The sequence below is a fragment of the Fundulus heteroclitus genome, chromosome 2 (genome assembly GCF_011125445.2).
Source record: "Fundulus heteroclitus isolate FHET01 chromosome 2, MU-UCD_Fhet_4.1, whole genome shotgun sequence".
Taxonomy (NCBI): Eukaryota; Metazoa; Chordata; class Actinopteri; order Cyprinodontiformes; family Fundulidae; genus Fundulus; species Fundulus heteroclitus.
In genome coordinates this window covers 32,086,009-32,104,678 of record NC_046362.1, presented here as the reverse complement: position 1 = coordinate 32,104,678, position 18,670 = coordinate 32,086,009, and the positions used below count along the sequence as shown (strand labels likewise).

The 18,670-nt window shown below is 40.8% G+C and overlaps 1 protein-coding gene across 2 annotated transcripts in view; it reads left to right on the top strand.

Annotated features, from left to right (window-relative positions):
* lamb4 (laminin, beta 4) overlaps positions 1-13,367 on the top strand; it is a 42,170-nt gene extending 28,803 nt beyond the window's left edge. For both annotated transcript variants that reach the window (XM_021319023.2, XM_021319022.2), the window contains exons 18-35: positions 337-448; positions 1,985-2,165; positions 2,891-3,034; positions 3,132-3,363; positions 4,143-4,300; positions 4,593-4,817; positions 4,899-5,116; positions 5,220-5,316; positions 6,805-7,174; positions 7,272-7,435; positions 7,702-7,904; positions 9,680-9,838; positions 10,440-10,584; positions 10,750-10,954; positions 11,045-11,180; positions 11,259-11,423; positions 11,500-11,653; positions 13,151-13,367. In XM_021319023.2, the coding sequence (XP_021174698.2) occupies positions 337-448; positions 1,985-2,165; positions 2,891-3,034; positions 3,132-3,363; positions 4,143-4,300; positions 4,593-4,817; positions 4,899-5,116; positions 5,220-5,316; positions 6,805-7,174; positions 7,272-7,435; positions 7,702-7,904; positions 9,680-9,838; positions 10,440-10,584; positions 10,750-10,954; positions 11,045-11,180; positions 11,259-11,423; positions 11,500-11,653; positions 13,151-13,284 (3,202 nt within the window). In that variant the 3' untranslated portion in view covers positions 13,285-13,367. The remainder of the gene's footprint in view (positions 1-336; positions 449-1,984; positions 2,166-2,890; positions 3,035-3,131; positions 3,364-4,142; positions 4,301-4,592; positions 4,818-4,898; positions 5,117-5,219; positions 5,317-6,804; positions 7,175-7,271; positions 7,436-7,701; positions 7,905-9,679; positions 9,839-10,439; positions 10,585-10,749; positions 10,955-11,044; positions 11,181-11,258; positions 11,424-11,499; positions 11,654-13,150) is intronic.
* Positions 13,368-18,670: the final 5,303 nt, after the last annotated feature.

Sequence of the window (18,670 nt, the reverse complement as noted above, 5' to 3'; positions counted from 1 at the left end):
TCGCATTAAAACACAGGAGGGTGGGAACAACTGTACTGACGAATGTGTCTGTTTAACGTCCTCCACACACTCAATGGCTCACTAAGCTGACGGATGACCCAAGTGTTTCTCTTTAGATCTTCATAACTTCGAATGATTCCCAAAAGAGTGTCTAAAATGTTATCTAAAGCTCGGTTTTCACTTTGAAACACCAAGCTACAAAGTAACGCTAAAAGAAGATCTATGGCTCTTTTTCCTGTAAAGCAGAAGATTTAGTTTGACACTCAGCCATTTATCATGTCGTTTTAGTCACTTTAATTTTTACGCTACACTCTTTTTTTTTTTTTTTGTTTCCAGGTTGGGAATTCTGGACCCCCGTGTTTGTCTGAACGCCAGAGGTCAATACCTTGTGGAAATCTTCTTTAACAAGCAGCAAATATCTGACAACGTTCCCCTGCTGGTCGACTCGGTGAGGAAGGCATGATCTAAAAACACATTTCTGTACAACTATGGATAGATATCCATTAAAAGTTGCTGCAGGAAGAGTTTCATTTAAGCATAACGTAGCAGTCGTGCTGGTAAATATTGTAAGGATTTAAAAAAACAATCTGAATTACTTTAAATAATGCATTAATCAAGATTTTTTGATTCTCTACCTGAATCAGCACGTTCTCTCTAAAACCAGGCGTCCTGCAGTCTGGAAATGTCAGAAACTTTCATAATTTTCAAGGTCCAGATCAGCATTCAAAAATAAAAGCAGATTATGTAAAAATGTTGCGTCTCCAGAATATAGTCCTTTTTCCTGTTTCTAAAACATTAAAAAAATCAGATTTTCTTAATATTTGATGGCTGACTTAATTAACTTATATATTTGATTTGAAACAATTTACATTTTTGTCAAACTAATTAAAAAGTTTGGTTTGATAGATCTGTATAAAGTCTATTTCATCTTTTTAGATCCTGTTTTCCCCCCAAATAGATTCATTTTTTTCTGTTTTTCTCTTAATTCTTTGTTTCTGGATTTAACCAGATTTGTTTAAAATTCTAAGAACAGCAAAAACAGACTAAACTTTTTATTAATTCCCTGGTATTAGAGTTGCGGATTGAAGGAATTTGCAGATAAACCCTCCTTAAACCATTTTTCTACTTTTTTTTTGGCATCTAGGCATAAAACAACACACTGAAAAACTCCCCTGTTTTTACTTTTACAAACAGAACAAAGGTACCAAACTTTACAACTATGTTTTAAAGAATCTGTATGTATTGTAGGATAATTCAGTCCATATTTGAAAAAGAGCTGATTTAACTTTCCAGGAAATATTGATAATAAGTAGAAAGAGACACTTTTCCAGACAGCTTTTTAATCATGAACATACAGATAAAACAGAACTAAATGCTTTTTTTGTACTCAAATGTCTTGATTTCTGATATGAAAAAAGTGCATGAACCCTGTAAAACAGACCTAACGAGGCAGAAGGACTTTAAATGTTACCCAGAACTTTCAGAGCAGGTTTAGCAGAACTTTGTTGCTCAGCCCGGGCTGGGTGATCTTGAAGTTTGTGTTACAGATGCTGTCTTCACCTCAGATTCCCAGTTTTGGAGGCTTCACTGCAAAAACGGCTCTAAAAACAAGTAAAATGTTCTTAAAGTTAGTCTATTTGTCCTTAAATTTGATCCAGTAAATAAGATTATCTGCCAATGGAATGAGTATCTTTACCCCTAAAATAAGATAATTAGACATCCTGCACTTGAAATAAGATGATGGAGATGAGTTGTTCCTATTTTAAGTGGAAAAATCTTATTCCATTGGCAAATAGTCTTATTTACCTGCTCAAATCAAGGACAAATACACTAATTTCAAGAACATTTTACCTATTTTTAGTTCCGTTTTTGCAGTGTTCAGATTAAGACCTACTTTGTAGTTTAAAAACAAGTCAGTTTTACTAACAATAAGCTCTATGTTAGTATTTCTGTAAAAAGTCTTCTTAATTTTTACCTTTCATAGATGGGACTGATTCAGAATTTCGATTCGGATCAAGACTTCTGCTCCAGGGGCGACTTCGACTCTTTCAGTCACTTTCGCTGCGTCGGCTTGGATGTCTATCTCGGCTCTCAAGAGTCGCTTCCAAAAATCTGCGAAGGACTGATCAAGAGTCTGTCGGCGCTCATCCACAATGGAGCTGTTGGTGAGACATTCGCCGCAAATCTGCAGGCGATAATAAACGTGTTAATAAAACATACATTAAAACAACGGTGTTTAAGAGTAGTTGTCTGAATTATAGTTTACATACATGCACACAGAATTTAGAAGATGTTGCAGATTCATGCAGAAATTCTATTAGTGAGTTAAAAATGTGGCTTTTAACATTAAAAAACATCCATAATCCCCATTGCCACCTGTCCCCGCCCCAAAGTCTTTATTGAGTTTTATGCACTGTCTTCATATCCTAAGCTCTGCCTCACTTCCATGTCCAGCTTTTCGTCACAGGTCTTTCAGCCACATTACCCCTCAGCTCTTTGTACAGTTTCATCACTACTTACCAACACTGCACTTTCACCACATTCTATGCATTAGTTTTATAATATTTGTCTTATAATATGTGGTTATATGTATATGTATAATAGGCTGACTGTGGGAGGAGGGGGGGTATATGTAGGCAAGATAACAGGTGTAACCGGTGGAGGTAATCAGAAGAACCGCAGGTGTATCTGCTCATCCTAATTAGCAGAGTGGAGCAGAGCAGCTAGTGGCCCAAAAAACAGCAGGACCATAACAATAACTTTTTAATGTCACAACTTCTGTTTACAATTTATTTTATCTTTTCCACTGACACTGTTTAAGTTTTTTTAATGTTTGTAATTATTTTTATGCCAAATAAGCCGTCACTGATTCGGTTCCGTACGGCTTCAGCTTGCAGGTGTAACGTCGATGGTTCTCTTGGGTCGGGATGCAGTAAGCTGGGTGGGTCCTGTGAATGTAAACCCGGCGTGATCGGACGCTGCTGCGACGCCTGCGCACCTCTGACCTTTGGATTCGGGCCCGAAGGCTGCACACGTAAGCAGGAAGCTGTGATCTGCAGGTCCAGTCAGAACGCTGCTGTGAGAAACGGCTCGTCTTGAAAAAAAAAAGAAAAACCATCTTGTGGTTTCAGGATGCGACTGCGACCCTCGAGGCTCCGCGTCGGAGGCGTGCGATCCGATCAGAGGTCAGTGTGCGTGCCGCCCACAGGTGACGGGCCGACGCTGCGATCGATGCGAGCCCGGCTTCTGGGGATTCCCGCTCTGTCGGCCGTGTGATTGTAACGGCCTGTCGGAAACATGCGACGGAGAGACAGGAGAGTGTCTGGACTGCAGGGAACACAGCAGCGGACCGCACTGTGACAGGTTCTGGGTCAGACCACAAAGTAGGGCTGGACAATATATAAAAAAAACATATCGATAAAATAGAAATCATATTGATCGATATCGATAATTATCAACAAATTCAAAACTTTTTTTTTTTTTTTATAAGTGCAGCCCTGGCCATTTTATGCTGTTGCTTAGCGACTTATTTATAGAGACAGAACACACAAACACTGAATCTAAACCCTTTATTCAACCAACGTTTTACCAAAACTACTAGTTTTTAAAAACTTGTTTCTATATCGATAAAATAGAAATCATATTGATTGATATCAATAATTATCAACAAATTCAAAACTTTTTTTTTTTTATAAGTGCAGCCCTGGCCATTTTATGTTGTTGCTTAGCGACTTATTTATAGAGACAGAACACACAAACACTGAATCTAAACTCAACCCTTTATTCAACCAACATTTTACCAAAACTACAAGTTTTTAAAAAATTAAAAAGAACTGTGATTGGTTGGGAGGATGTAATGACTTTAATATTAACCTACATGATAGGCTAGAATAAAGGAAGGAAAACTTTTCTGTTAAACTTTTCATTGACTCCTTTTTTTTCCATCATCAATATGCGTCTATCGATTCCATTGACATATATTGTTATTGAATTATCGTCCAGCCCTATTACAAAACACTCAGTTTTACATCCTTTCCTTTTCGAAGCTCCTTTTCTCAACAATGTGAGCTATTTTGTCCCTTCAGGTAAGATGATCTGTGATGCTGTCCTGCGGTTCTGACCCACCTGTGCTGTTGCCGTAGGTGTGTGGAGGGTTACATTGGTGACCCGGTCTCCAGGGAGCCCTGTAAGCCCTGCCTGTGTCCCGACAACCTGGGCAGCGGACGATTCTTTGCATCTTCCTGTCGATACGACCCGCAGTCCCTCAGTGTGAGCTGCTCCTGCAGGGAGGGGCACACAGGTAGGAGTTCTGTTTTCACCTGGTCTGTAGGTGCTCGGGAGCAAATCTTTGTTCCTATTGGGTTGCTGCTTAAGCTCAGGGAGGCAGAAAGAAACATTTTTTGTAGGTTTGAACTGAACTTATTGACTGCAGGTCACTTGGTCCCCTTATTTTGCACCTTTTATGCTTGTGTGCGAGTTTATTTTTTATGGTAGATGGGTTATTTTGAAGATAAATTCTTATAAAAATGCTAAAAATCCTCCAAAAAAAGGAAAAAGAAGTGAATTAATTGTACATTATTTTGCCCTCTCAGGTGCACAGTGTGACAGGTGCAGTCCTGGTTTTTATGGCGACCTGACCTTACCGGGTGGCAGCTGCAGTTTGTGCTCATGCAACAACAACATCGACCCAGACGACGGCGACGCCTGCGACAGCACAACCGGGGAGTGTCTTCGCTGCCTCCACCACACCACAGGCCCACAGTGCCAGTTCTGCACACCTGGCTACTTTGGCAATGCCCTGCAGCACAACTGCAAAGGTAAAAAAAATTAAAAAATGTCATGTGGTCACCGGAGGTCCAGTCGCAACAGGTGCCTCACATGTATGGTTTATTTCCCAGAATGCTCCTGTGACCGTCGGGGGACAGAGGCGACCCTATGTCCTCTGGAGAGTCCCTGCTTCTGCGACAGGGAGACAGGACGGTGTCCCTGCAGGACGGGGGTGGTGGGAGACCTCTGTGACGAATGCGAGGACGGATTCTGGAACCTGGACGGAGCATCGGGATGCCAGGCCTGCAGCTGTGACCCTGCAAACTCCGTCTCCAACATCTGTAACAAGGTAGGAGGGTCAGAGGTTCTTCAGGACTCAGATCCGGGGAAACGGACGCAGACGACGATCGTTTGTTTGAAAAGTTCGCCGCCTGAAGCTGTGATGTGTTCAGGTGTCGGGGCAGTGTCCTTGTCGTCCTGAGTTTGGAGGAAGACAGTGCGATGAATGTGGAGAAAATCATTTTGGGAATCCAGACCTGCAATGCATCTGTGAGTGGATTACTTTATCTGCCCAAAACCTTTTTCCCTGTTTTATACAAATACGTTTTAGTCAATGACTTCATTCTTAAATCCAACCTTCATGTTATTTTTTTTAGCTAAAACTTTGAGACGCTAAGGAGAAATGCATCTACTAATCACTTTAACATTAGCTCTAAAATTAAAAAAATATAGGAGGTGGGGTTGTCGTTTCATTTAAGAGAACTGTTAAGATATCGGAAGATAACAGGTAAACCTGAACTGTTTAGCAATGTATTCATTGTTTTCCACACCACAGCACTAAGACTACATTGGTAAACAATCTAAATGCCAAATATCTTAGTTTTCTCAGTAGTGAGAAAATTGTATAAGGCTATAAATCTTGAATTTGACTTTGTAAAGTTCCTTGAGATGACATGCTTCATGGATTGGCGCTATATAAGTAAAATTGAATTGAATTGAATTGCTCAATATGTGCCAAAGTGGTTCACGTCTCATTTGGAAAACTGTAACATTTGGTAATTATACATCTGAGCAAACAAAGTCCACACCAGGCATACCTCAAAGCTTCATTCTTGGGCCACTTTTATTTAGCATTGCACGCTCAGATTATGGTTCTATGATTAAATGATAAATGGTAAATGGACTGAACTTATATAGCGCTTTTCCAGTCCAGATTAACCATCTATACTGATGACATTCAACTTTATAGCGGTACCTCCACCTGACCATAGTTCCTGATACTTTATGCAGATTAAACAGACATTTTTTTGTTCTCCCAACTTTGAAGTTAGGAATTAACTAGACTTGAGGCAAAAGACCACAGAGCACGCCAGAAACCTCAGTTTCCTAATGGACTCAGACCTAGATTAACATCTCCATAAAGTACTTTAGAAATTGGCCACTACCTTCCTAAAACATTGCCTACATTTCCTGCCAGACTGGAATCCAGAACCCAGATGCTTGTTTTTATTTATGTTTGTATTTATTTATTATTAGGCAGGTAGAATGACAGACAAGGAGTAAACACAGAAATATTCCAGAAACAAGATACAAAAAACTAACAGAATCTACTAACTAATGAAACAAACACTAAAGATAAACAGACAAATAAAAGGATAAATAAATGTGATCCAAATACAAACACCAAAGGATTATGACACCGTGCTCCTCAGCTCTGGAACTAACTCCACGAAAACCTTGGATGTGAGAAAATGTTGACTCCTTTGAATCGACTGTGAAAATCGTACTGTTTACTGCAGCTTATCCAAACGGCAAAGATTGCTGCATTTTTAGTTTGTCTTAGCTTGGTATTTGTTTTAAATTTTACATTTATTTTTTCTTTTATCTAACTTTTATAATTGGAATGCATTCCTCATTCACAATGGACTTCTTTAGCTGTGTTTATACTCATGTAATGCACTGTAAATTAGCTTACATATGGATGGTGCTTTTATAAATGAGCTTGTTTTGCATAAATTCAGCACTTCTTGTTCTTAGCTTGTGACTGTAACCTGGAGGGAACCGAGCGGCCGTCGTGTGACCCTGAAACCGGTGAGTGCATCTGTCGGACCGGCGTCACCGGCATGTTCTGCGACGAGTGCGCTCCTGGTTACAGCTCGGAGTTTCCAGCATGTGAGAAATGCCACGAGTGCATGACTCTGTGGCGCGAGAACGTCACTGACGTCCAGCGAGCTGCACAGAGGATGAGAACCTTGATCCCTCTGCATGGCGACACCCAGGAGCCCTCACAAAGTCGCTACTGGCAATGGATGCTGGAGCTGCACTCCAGACTTGACAGCGTTGGGAACATGACGGATCTGTTCCTCCCAAAGCTGGAAAAGGTAGAGAAACTCTACATGAAGATAAGGTGAGTTCTGCGTTTTGCTTTCTGCAGGAAGCTCCTGGTTGTCAGAGGCCAACGTTGTTTGCAGAAATCTGTGATATCGAAGGACTTCTCTTCACAGTAAGCTGAAGGATGCCATTGACACCAACATGATTCTGATGGACCCGTCTCTGCTGCTTAACAATGAGATCGATAACATTCATGCAGAGTTTGAGAAGCTGCTGAAAAACCTGAAGGACAAACTCATCAAGGCTCCAATAAAGACAGAAACTCAGCCTGTGGCAGGTGAAGATCGGCTTTATACGTACACTACAAACAGACTTTATCTGTTTAACCATCACAACACTTTTTTCTTTACACAGAATTTTCACATTTAAAGCAAAACCTGAAGAAAAAAAAAAAAAAAAAATATATATATATATATATATATATATATATATATATATATATATATATATATATATATATATATATATATATATATATATATATATATATATATATTTTGATATGAAAAATAATTAGACCATGTTGTGTTTGCTCTGTTGCAGAGCTGCTGGGGGAGATCCAGAAGCTTCATAAAACCTTCATGTCAGATGAGAAGAGGGTGAGAAGCTCCAATAAAGCTGTGGAGGACTCCATGGACACCAGACAGGAGGTTAAACGCAAACTAAGCATGTGTGGTGGCGGAGGAGACCTGGCAACCCTGGAGAAGAAGGTCAAAGAGCTCAGCGTGCTTAAACTCAACCAAAAGGTGAAAAATGTTCATAGTGGTCTCATTTTTTTACTTCAGATATCAAGTTTTGATGGAAATCAGCAGAGAGAGGACTGGGACTTTCTGAAATGAAACATACACTTACATACACCACTTAGTGCATTGTAACGTACACATACTGAACCCACTTTATCGCTCACCATTACATGCTTCATAAAATACACTACATAATGCACAGGAACACAGACCCCTGCATGCATTAAAAAAATACAGCTTAACCTGCGCTGTAACATACCGACACTACACGCACCACAGCATTCACCACCATTAGCAAATATACCGCTACATGCTCTATAACTTTCAGTTGCTTAGACTTCTTGTGCATTCGATTCATCACAAAGATAAAACCCATTTTTAGTGACTTTGAAATGAAATATCTGGGGTCCCTCAAACCTCTACTCTGTGACAGTTTGGTTTTAAAGGGACAGTGTGTAACTAATTTGGCTTTTAATTGGCAAAAAGCAGACTTTGTCAGAATATGCATTTATAAAAGCAATGCTTAACAACTTCACATCAAAAATGAAAGCGTTCTCATACCTTAGAATTAGTAGTTTAGAAATGCATAGGTGTCAGTTGGCCCACTGGGAGACGCCATGTTGCTATTCCTGATTTCAGAAGCCAAAAGGGGACAAACTTGCCAGTTATAAGCATTTTTCCCTATCTGTCTCGGATATAAAGACAGATTTTATTTTATTTATTTATTTGACAGGGACAGTGTACATTAATTAGCATTGCTGCAAATGCACCAGAATTAGCCAAAAGGCTATTTTTCATCTATTGTCCCTGGACCGATCTTAAAATTGTCTACCTGAATACACAACAGTAAGAATTTTACAGTGAACAATACAAATATAAAAAGAAATAAAACAGATATAACTCTTCAATCATTGTCTGTGGAGGAGGAGTATAAACAAGCAAAGACGACCGTAGATCAGTCTATTTGCTGTTTTCTGTTGAAATGGAGGACTATCCGTACTCTTCGCCCAGCGAGAGGAAAGAGAAAGTAAACCAGAAAAGAAAAATAAGTAACAACTGGGAGAAAAATTAGAGTCTATAGTTGCACAGCTATTATTACCAGGTGGAGATAATTTATGAGGCAGCGGCGATTTAAAATGGATGCGGAGGTTGCATTTTTTTTGCTGGACAGCAGGTAAGTGGTAAGTTGGCTCCTATTAACCAACTAGAGATCTTTATATGCAGCAATTTCTGTTACTTCACTAAAGTGGTGACTGTGACATGACCGTGTAGTTTACAGACTGTAATTTCTATCTGTTGGGATTAATGTTTATACTTCATTAACCGATTTATCTTGTTATGATGTAGTAATGTAAGCTTCTGATATAATTATATTACTCACATGATAGCTTAATCATGTCTGTGCAAAGAAACAGAAGACACTCTGTTTCTTCCCTTCCTGAAACAAGAAGACTCAGCTACAAGATTATGTGCTGACTGGATGTGATTGCTCAGCTGTGTATCTTTGTTGACAACTGAGGCTGTAACTATCTGTTTCCCCACCCTTCAGTACAGCCTCAGTCATGTAACTAGGGAAACGCCCCAAACTTAATAAAATCGAGGAGAACGCTGAGACCGGCAGAGTGGGTTGGAGATTGTAACTGTGCGGTCTCTTCCTAATGGAGAGAGCCGTCTAGTGCCCATAAGTGTTACGCTTAAACTTCATCATTCCTGCTAATTTATAACTAGAATTAACTGACAAAGGGCAGCATAATGAAACCTGTCGTGATCTGATGCAGGTCTGTGGGCGACCAGATCCAGAGGACTGCTCAGGATGTCCTGAAGGTCAGTACTGTGATGGAGCTGTTCCTGTCGCTCAGAAAGCTTCAGAGATGGAAGAGAGATTAAAGGACCAGCTCGTCAAATTCCCATCCAAGCTGCAGGAGTCAAAGAAAAAGGCAGGTTCACAATGGGGAAGGTTTTTTTTTTTTTTCCACCAAAATGGGTCCTGCGATGGTTCAGGCTTGGTGTCAGACACAGTTCCTAATTGATTTTTCTGACGAAAAGAGAAATCATCAAAGATCCAGTTTGGTTTTCCGGAGAGATGCTGGGGAGGGAAGTGTGCCATAATGGGCAGGATGAGGGCTGGACCGGCTGAAGTGGGCTTGGAACCAGATTAAAACTGCCTGCTGTTCCATTTTTTGATTACGGTCAAACTTACCAGCATTTCCACTGATTGTCGCCACGAGTCACTCCTGATCAACAGGGTTCTTTCCTCTGGACTTGCAATGACTCGGTGGCAAGATAAAAACCAGAGAAAACAGAAAAAAAAAACAGATGCTGAGAAAACTTGAGCGCGAAACCAGACCTTTAGTGAACTGTAGTTTGGTGAGAACCAGCAGTTAAAGATGTGTTTTGTTTTTTTAAAGATGTCTGCTGTTGAACATCCGATGTGTGCTGGTCTGTGAATGTCAGCTCTGAATCAGAGAGGATCCGTCACTCTGGGGTGTTTGTAGGAAATCTGCTATAAGAAATGTTTTATTGTTTTTGCTGTTTCAGATGAGTGACGCCCAGCAGGCGGCTCAGGACACCAAAGACCAGGCCAGGGACCTGCAGCGTCAGATCAGCGACGCCTCTGGATCACTGGAGAGAGAGAAAAACAAGACCAGGGAGCTCCTCCAGAGAGTCACTCAGTACCTGAGGGGTCGGTGTTTGCAGGCGTAAAATCAGTTCTCGCTGACCTCTTAGGAGACTCTTAACAGCAAAACAACCGACAACCGGATTTAATAAGCGATATGCTAAATGAGTTTCCTTTCATGACATTTTCTTGAATGATCTTGACGTCTCTGTGCGTTTCCTTTCTTCGCAGATGAAATCGTTTCTGCTGACGACATTGAGAAAACGGCTAACGCGGTCCTGAGCATCCAGTTACCGCGTTCACCTGCTGAGATCAGAAAGATGATCGACGACATCAATAATCTGCTGAACGGCGCCACCAAAGTCCAGGACCTGAAGAAGCTGCAGGATCAAGCCCAAACGGCTCAGGAGCTGCTGCAGAAGGCGACAAAAATCAAGTCAGAGTCTCAAACCACAAAAATGAGATCAATTAACGGCGTAGCGAGAGCGCAGATCATTTTTTAAAATGTGCGCTTTTATTTTAACAGGGAGAAGACTGAAAAAATCAGTGTTAAAGAGATCCTCAGAGACATTTTAGCAGCAGACAGAGCTCAGACCAAAGCCAACGATGACCTGGAGATGGCCAATCAGGACAGAGACGACGCCAAGGAACAAATCCAAGAGGTAAAATTCAAACATTCCCATTTTTACAGCAGTCAGTTTGGCCTGATTGGAGCTGATGGTGGTTCTGCCTTGTTTCAGGCTGAAGACAAACTGGACGGCATTGAATCTGAGCTGATGAATCGGCCTGCAGGTCTGCTGGAAGAGATCGAAGCTGTGAAAAATAAAACAGAGCTGAACAGAGAGTTGGCCAAAGAGGCCAGAGAGGCTGCAGAGTCGGCACTTAGCAGCATTTCTAACGAAACGGTAAAACCTGAAAACTGTCGACCCGCCCCGATGTCTTTGGTGTGACCACATTTCTGAGACGCTTTCTCTCCAACAGGATCTGCAGGAAGTTCAGGAGCAGTTTCAGCTTTTAAAGCAAAAGCACTCGGATCGAACAAATGAAGACGAAGCCTCAGATCGACTGAAGAAAATCCTGAAGGAGGCCGAAGACATGCAGAGAGAGATGGAGGACAGACTCCAACAGATACAAGGTTTTAACAATCAGTCGAAGACTCCAAACATCATTATCCAACATCAGATGTGACTAAAAGAGACGCTTATTTTAGCAGCAAAGCTCCGCTGAAGAAGATGCTTAAAAAGAGTGAAGTTTGTACTTTGAAAAGGGAAACGTTTGCACTGGCTGGCCAACAAACAGACATTACCAATTAATAGCAAGTAGTACAAAATGTAATTATTTAAAATGTGTTTTAAAACAAATCTGGGTTAGAAAAATGGTATTTCGATGGATTTCATTGGTCTGAAGCGAAGGTTTTCTCTGACCCTCTCAATTCACTTTGGGAGAATTTGTGCCAGACACTTTTGGATCAATAGTTTCCAAAGGAAGGATTATTTGTCCTTAGGGACAAGCGTGTCAGTGTAGTTTAGTCATTTTTAGAAGAATTTAAGGAATTGAGACAATTTTAAAAGTTGAGTTGTATTTGTTCAACAGAGCAAAGAAATTATTTATTCACAATGAGATGGAAGTTTGTATCCAAGGATGGTTTAGGTTATATTTTAGGAAATGTAGATGAACTTTTGTTTGGGGGTAAAAAACCTTCGATTGAGTCTGTTTTCCAACTCATTACACATGAGCAAAATTCAATCTTTTTCCTGTCATCCCAGATGTTTGTTTTTTTATTGTTTTCTAGTATTCAATTAAGTTTTCAATTCAATTTTATTTATATAGCGCCAATTCATGAAACATGTCATCTCAAGGCACTTTACAAAGTAAAGTTCAATCATATTATACAGATTGGGTCAGATTATACAGATCATACAGGTCAAAAATGTCCTATATAAGGAAACCAGTTGATTGCATCAAAGTCCCGACAAGCAGCATTCACTCCTGGAGAAGAGTAGAGCTACAGGGAGAGTCGTCTGCATTGTACATGGCTTTGCTGCAATCCCTCATACTGAGCAAGCATGAAGCGACAGTGGAAAGAAAAAACACCCGTTAGCGGGAAGGAAAAACCTCGAGCAGAACCGGGCTCAGTGTGAATGGTCATCTGCCTCGACCCACTGGGGTTACAGAAGACAGAACAGAGACACAACAAGAGAGACAAAAAAGTACAGAAGCACACATTGATCTAGTAATCTGTTCTACATTAGATGGTAATAGTCGGTGATAGTAGTGGTAGTAGTTTTTGGTTTGGTTAAAATGCAAATATGTTGATGAAAACCAATAAACGACCAGAGTCAAAACAGACATGTTCAGACTAAAGCAGCAGAGGATGTTTATTTTCTATCTTCAGTTAAGCTGATCATCTACAGAACTGATGAAACATTTAAGTTAATTTAGGAGAAGACAAAAAGATACACTCTTTGAGAAGGTTCCTCTGAAAAATATCCCGGTTTCTGCATTTTGAATGAGGAGACCGTGTTTCTGGACACAGTTCCTGCAGTCCAAGTTCTGAATGTCTGAATGTGGATTCTGTAAAGTGGTTTGGACTGATCTGGGTTGATGTTTCCTCTTTATGTGTTTCCGGCAGACCTGGAGCAGAAGATCCAGCTGCTGCTCCAGAGGAAGAAAGAGAAAGTAGTGGAGGTGTCCGAGCTGCTGGAGATGGCGGAGTCACTTCGAAGGGAAATCACCTCTCGAGCCAATGGATTCGCCACCTGTTAGAATATCTGTCTTTTTACGAAATAAACTTTTATAAAGATCGAAGCCTACTTCATAGAAATAAAAATAAATTATATTGAACTTGGTTCTCAGGGTTTTTTTTTTTGGAGACAGGTCATGGTTTCAGATTAAATATTCAAATCAAAGGTAGGGTCCTATAAAGACAAACAAAGAAAAAAAACAGATGTTGCGAAATATTAATTACTGACAGAAAAATCCTAAAGAAATATTTAAAGATGAATAATGAAATATTTCCACTACCTATTTGAGCTGTTTTCAGCTCTGATACGCATCATAATGCCAGTTTATTTATAGGTTTTAAAATAGATTCACTAAACATTATCTAGAGACATTTTATAGATTTTTGTAATGATTCTGCTTTGACCTGTCTGCAGTGATGGTCACTCCCTGTCTGCTCAGCCAAGCTCTGTAAATAAGGTCTGAGTAGGGCTGGACGATAATTCAATAACAATATATATCGATCGATAGATGTGTGGCGCGATAGGAAAAAATAGGGTCGATAAAACTTCGATAGAAACAGTTTTCCTTCCTTCCTTTCAGCCTATCATATTAGCTGATGCTACAGTCACTACTTCCTCTCGACCAATCGTAATCGCGGACCCAGGCACGCCGTCACAAAGCCCCGCCCTCTCAAAGCCCCGCCCTCTCAAACCACAACACAGAGCACGTGAATATGTCGCAGCAAGCAGCGGCGGAGGAAACGGTCCCAAAACGGGGTTTTACTAGTTCGCCAGTCTGACAGAAATAAACCAGTGATTTGTGAAACTTGCAAGGAACCGGTAAAAACAAAGTTTGGTAACGCAACCAACTTGTTTCATCACGTAAGCCGCTCATGCCCGCAGCAGCGCGAGCCGTTTTAGCTCCGCGCCGCTCCGCGTCATCTTCGGAGAAATCTTACGGAGCTTCTTCCAAAACAAAGCAGGTATAGCAGCTAAGCTGGGCTCCCTTCTTTGTGATAAAATGGTATTGGTATATTTATTTTGGTCATTTTACTGGTCACTTTAGTTTATTCTTTGTCAGTATTTAATAACATAACTCAGGTCTCTTAAGTCATTTTCTTTAAAAAAAATTCTGTTATGGTTAAAAAAGTTGGTTAAATAAAGATTTAATTGGAATTCTGTGTTGGTGTTCTTTATTAAAATTAAATCATTTACCAATATTATAAAATGTCCAGGCAGAGCTGCACATAAAATATGGTTTTAAATATTTTCAATAATTATTGATATCGATCAATATGCATTTTTTTTTTTTTTATCAATAAGCTTTTTTTCTATATCGTCCAGCCCTAGGTCTGAGCAGCTTCACCTGCAGCGGCTCTGATTAGTGGAGCCGTCGCATCTGATGAACTCCTTATATATCCTCGCCTCTTCCAGCGTGTAGCGGCCAGATCCTTGAAAGCCTTCCTGTGACCGGACCATCCAGCGGCCTCTGACTGTATTGTGTAAAGTTTGGTGGAAGGAGGGTTCTGGTGACGGGTTGTTGGAGCTGGGCTTGGCCCTTTGGTTCCAGTGAAAGGAACTCTGAACGCTTCCGCAGACCGAGAGAGTTCGGACTCTTCCATGCGCTCAACTTTGTAGGAACAGTTTGGAGCTGGCCCCTTCCTCTTTCAACATGTCTGTGCACCAAAGTACAAAGTAAGGTCCATAAAGACACGGATGAGAGTTGGATGTATGGGAGCCCTAACTTTAACCTGATAGAACACCTTAGGGGGGAAATAGAGTGGATACTGAGAGCCAGGCCTTCTCGTCCAACATCAGTGTCTGATCTCAGAAATGTTCTTCTGGAAGAACGGTCAGAAATTCCCTTAAACACTCCAGAACCTCGTGGATAGCCTTCTCTGAAGAGTTGAAGCTGTTTATAGCTGCAAAAAGTGGAGCAACATCATAATGAATCCTATGGATTGAGAACTGGATGTCAATGAAGATTATATGTGAGTTTAGGCAGGTGAGAGCGTACTTCTGGCAATATAGTGTAATATCTAATCATGTACCAGAGACAACTATCTTTGGACTTTTACCCTCACTGTTTCACCTCCTCCTGGTAAATATTCTTGCAGCTCATCTTCTTCACTACTCAGTCTATTTCGCTATATAAAACTGGAAGGAGGTAGTTCAGCCATCTTCTGATATAACAGACTGCAGAATGAGGCTGAATTATTTAGGTAAAAGGAGGAACAGACAAATGGGTGACTGTATTAGTTAGGTTGACAAAGTAGCTTAATAAAATACCTTGAACTTTACTACAACAAATTTCAATGTATATTTTAAAATTGCAAAGGTTAAAGCTAAAGTCTGATGGGTATGTATGCCTTTGTAAATTATCAATACCTAAACACGCAGTCCAAACATTTCTCATTTCCATCATGATGCCTGTGGTCGGTCACACTGAGACAGACTCTTCCTGGTAGAAGAGAGTGTTACTGTTTACAGTCACCACATACTTGTTCAGGAGGGATTGCTGCAAAATTAGTGAATTAATGCAATTCACCAGAGACCTTGTTACCAACTAGCATAATAAACATAATTTGCATTGATGTTTTCGACTGATTTCAATTAATATGATTGAATTGATGAAATATGTTTTAGCTTTTTTAAAAGTACCTTGTGAGGACTGCTGTTCTAAATCAGAACTATAAAAATAAACTGACTTGAACTGAGTGTAACGATGGTACTTTGTTGTCTCGGGGCAGGTTTTAACAAGTTTTCATTATTTAATTGCTCATGCTAGTGTGACTGTTGGCGCCAGGAAATTTCGTCAGGCCCTTTCCATTTTATTCAATGGAGCTCAAGGAAAGCCTTGAGACAAATCAAAGCACTGCTGTTTGCTATGATTTTCTCGCTTTTCGAAGGTCCTGCATCATTCAGAGATGCAGTGTTGAGTTGTGGGCTGAGGGGAAACTCTTAAACATGAGAGAGACATCTTAATCTGCTTTACATTAAATGTCTCGTACATGAATGCATGTTCATGTCTGAATATCCGTGTTTTAAATAAATGATGGTCAATACGGGCTCATTCCGTTTCTTTCCACCAGGGGGTGCTCTTGTTTCAGAGAGCTTTGCTCCTGGTCTCCTGAAGGAGCTTCAGCTGTGTCAGAATTAAGCATTTTCTGATAGCTTGAATATTGCGGACAGTTTCTTTGCATTTTTTTTTTTTTTACAACTAACAGCTCAAGTCAAGGAAACAACGTTTGTACAAATGCATCCAAATGTGTGAAACCATCCATGTTGATGATACCATGCACATTTCCTCTGCACAAACCAGACTCATCCTTTGACATTCTACTATTTAAAAAAAATCCAGCTCAGCGTAGAGTAGACATGCCCTCTACATGTTATCTGGCTTTTTGCATGAAATCAAAGATGTTTTCATGTGGGAGAGAGCGGATCTTCACGGGAAGAGCTGGAAATGCTTCTAAATGAGGTACGAAAGAATACCCGCTTATCTGTGGACGAGAGGTGGGGTGCACTTTGGACAGGTTGCCAGTGCATCACAAGCATGCAACACACACTCCTTCCTACTGGCAATTTGGAGAGACCAAAAAATCTAACAGTCGTCTTTGGAATGTGGGAGGAAGCGGGAGTACCCAGAGAAAACTCACGCATGCACAGGGAGAACATGCAAACTGCAGAAAGAGCCAAAGGAAACCCTGCATATTGCATCGGGTCACTGACTGGCATCATTCACTCCTCCTGGATAAGCATGGGATTGTGTCATGGCTGGGAAGCACTGATTTAAATGATGAAGCCAAAGGAAAAGCTGGGAAGTGACATCATTTTCAATTTGACAAAACAAGAAGCATCATGTTTTTATTAAGAAGCCAAACCTGACGAATATGCAACCTCACATGGTCAGAAACAGCGTTTCAAACCAAAAGACTCTTTCAATGTCTAGGGAGACAAAGAAACCAGAGATTTAAGTCATGAGGACACAGGGAGAAACGTCAGTCAAAGAAGATAGAAGGAAACACTCCTGGGATACAAGGATGGATAAGAACAAGGATGGGAGGAAAGTGTAGGGTTATTTAAGTTCTACTATTTTAATGTTTAATGATAGATAGTCCCCTAAAAACACTAAATGAATCATAGCTTCTCACAGAAACCTGCAGCAGCCAATCAGCACTCAGATTTTGTTTATAATACAACAGGAAGTTTACAGTAAACACCTGGAGGAGGGAGGAAGGGGAGCATCTCAGGGCTCAGTGTGACTGAACATGTGGCAGCCTGCAGAGACATCTCACACACACCAATCCTTGTTTAATGTACACAGTGAGAACCGTGCCTTCACTTCCATTTATCATCAAACCTCTGCATGGCCTAACCTCAACCTAATTGACACCTTAGTCCTAAACATAGCCCAGAAAAAAAAAAGTGAGAACCTTTTTTCACTCCTTACTTTACATCAAAGTCCTCACTTTACAAGCAATATTAGCAAGAAATGGTTGTCGTTCAGCTCCAAATACAAGAACACACACACACACATATTTAACATCCATTTATCCTAGCAGCTCTGACTGAACCTAACCCTAACACTTTACTGCTCCTGAACCGTTATCAGTACTTTCCTAACCCTAAAACCAACCCAAACTGAACCGACACTTGAGCCCCAACACTAGAAATGAGGTTCTGCTGCGTAAGGACTGGGCTTTGTCTCCCATAAGTCTCTACTGGACCTCAGAAAAGGAGCAATCACACTAGAACAGGTCCTGGGTAACATTAAAAAAAAAAAAAGCACACGCTCCTCCTTTGTTGCTGCAGGTGAGCTTTATCAGAGGGGGTGGGGTGGGGGTTAAGGAATGTCTTTGTCTCCAGATCCTGCACTGTGTGCATGTTGGGGGGTGAGAAGCCTACATTTAGGCCTTTACTTTGCTAAGGAAATTAAGTTTAAATGCTAAAAAATAATAATAATAACATTTCAGGATTAATCAGCACCAATGATCAATTATGAAAACATGAAAAGGATGGAAGACTGAACTTGTTCAATCTTCAATCCTTTTCATGATCCTGGGTTCGTTCTGTGAACGTTCTCATCATTTGGCTGCAATGTAAAATCTTTTAATTGTCTAAAAACGTTCTGCTGACTGCAGACAAGCTGCAGCTTGATGTCTTCACAGTTCAGTCCGGATCTCTTGATTCTGCTCCCGTTTCCGTCCATTAAGCACGACTTTTAGTTCTGTTCTGGTTCTGAACGGCTTTACGTTTATTCCACGTCTGACGGCCCGGAAGTTGGGATGGATCTCAGGGGGCGGAGCTCTGGGGGTCTGGGGGTGAGGGGGGTTCCGGGAGCCCACAGGATCATCAGAAGGTCTGCGGGGGTCTGAGGAGTTCTGATCCCGGGTTCTGCAGGTTTTCATCGGTTCTGGTTGTGGATC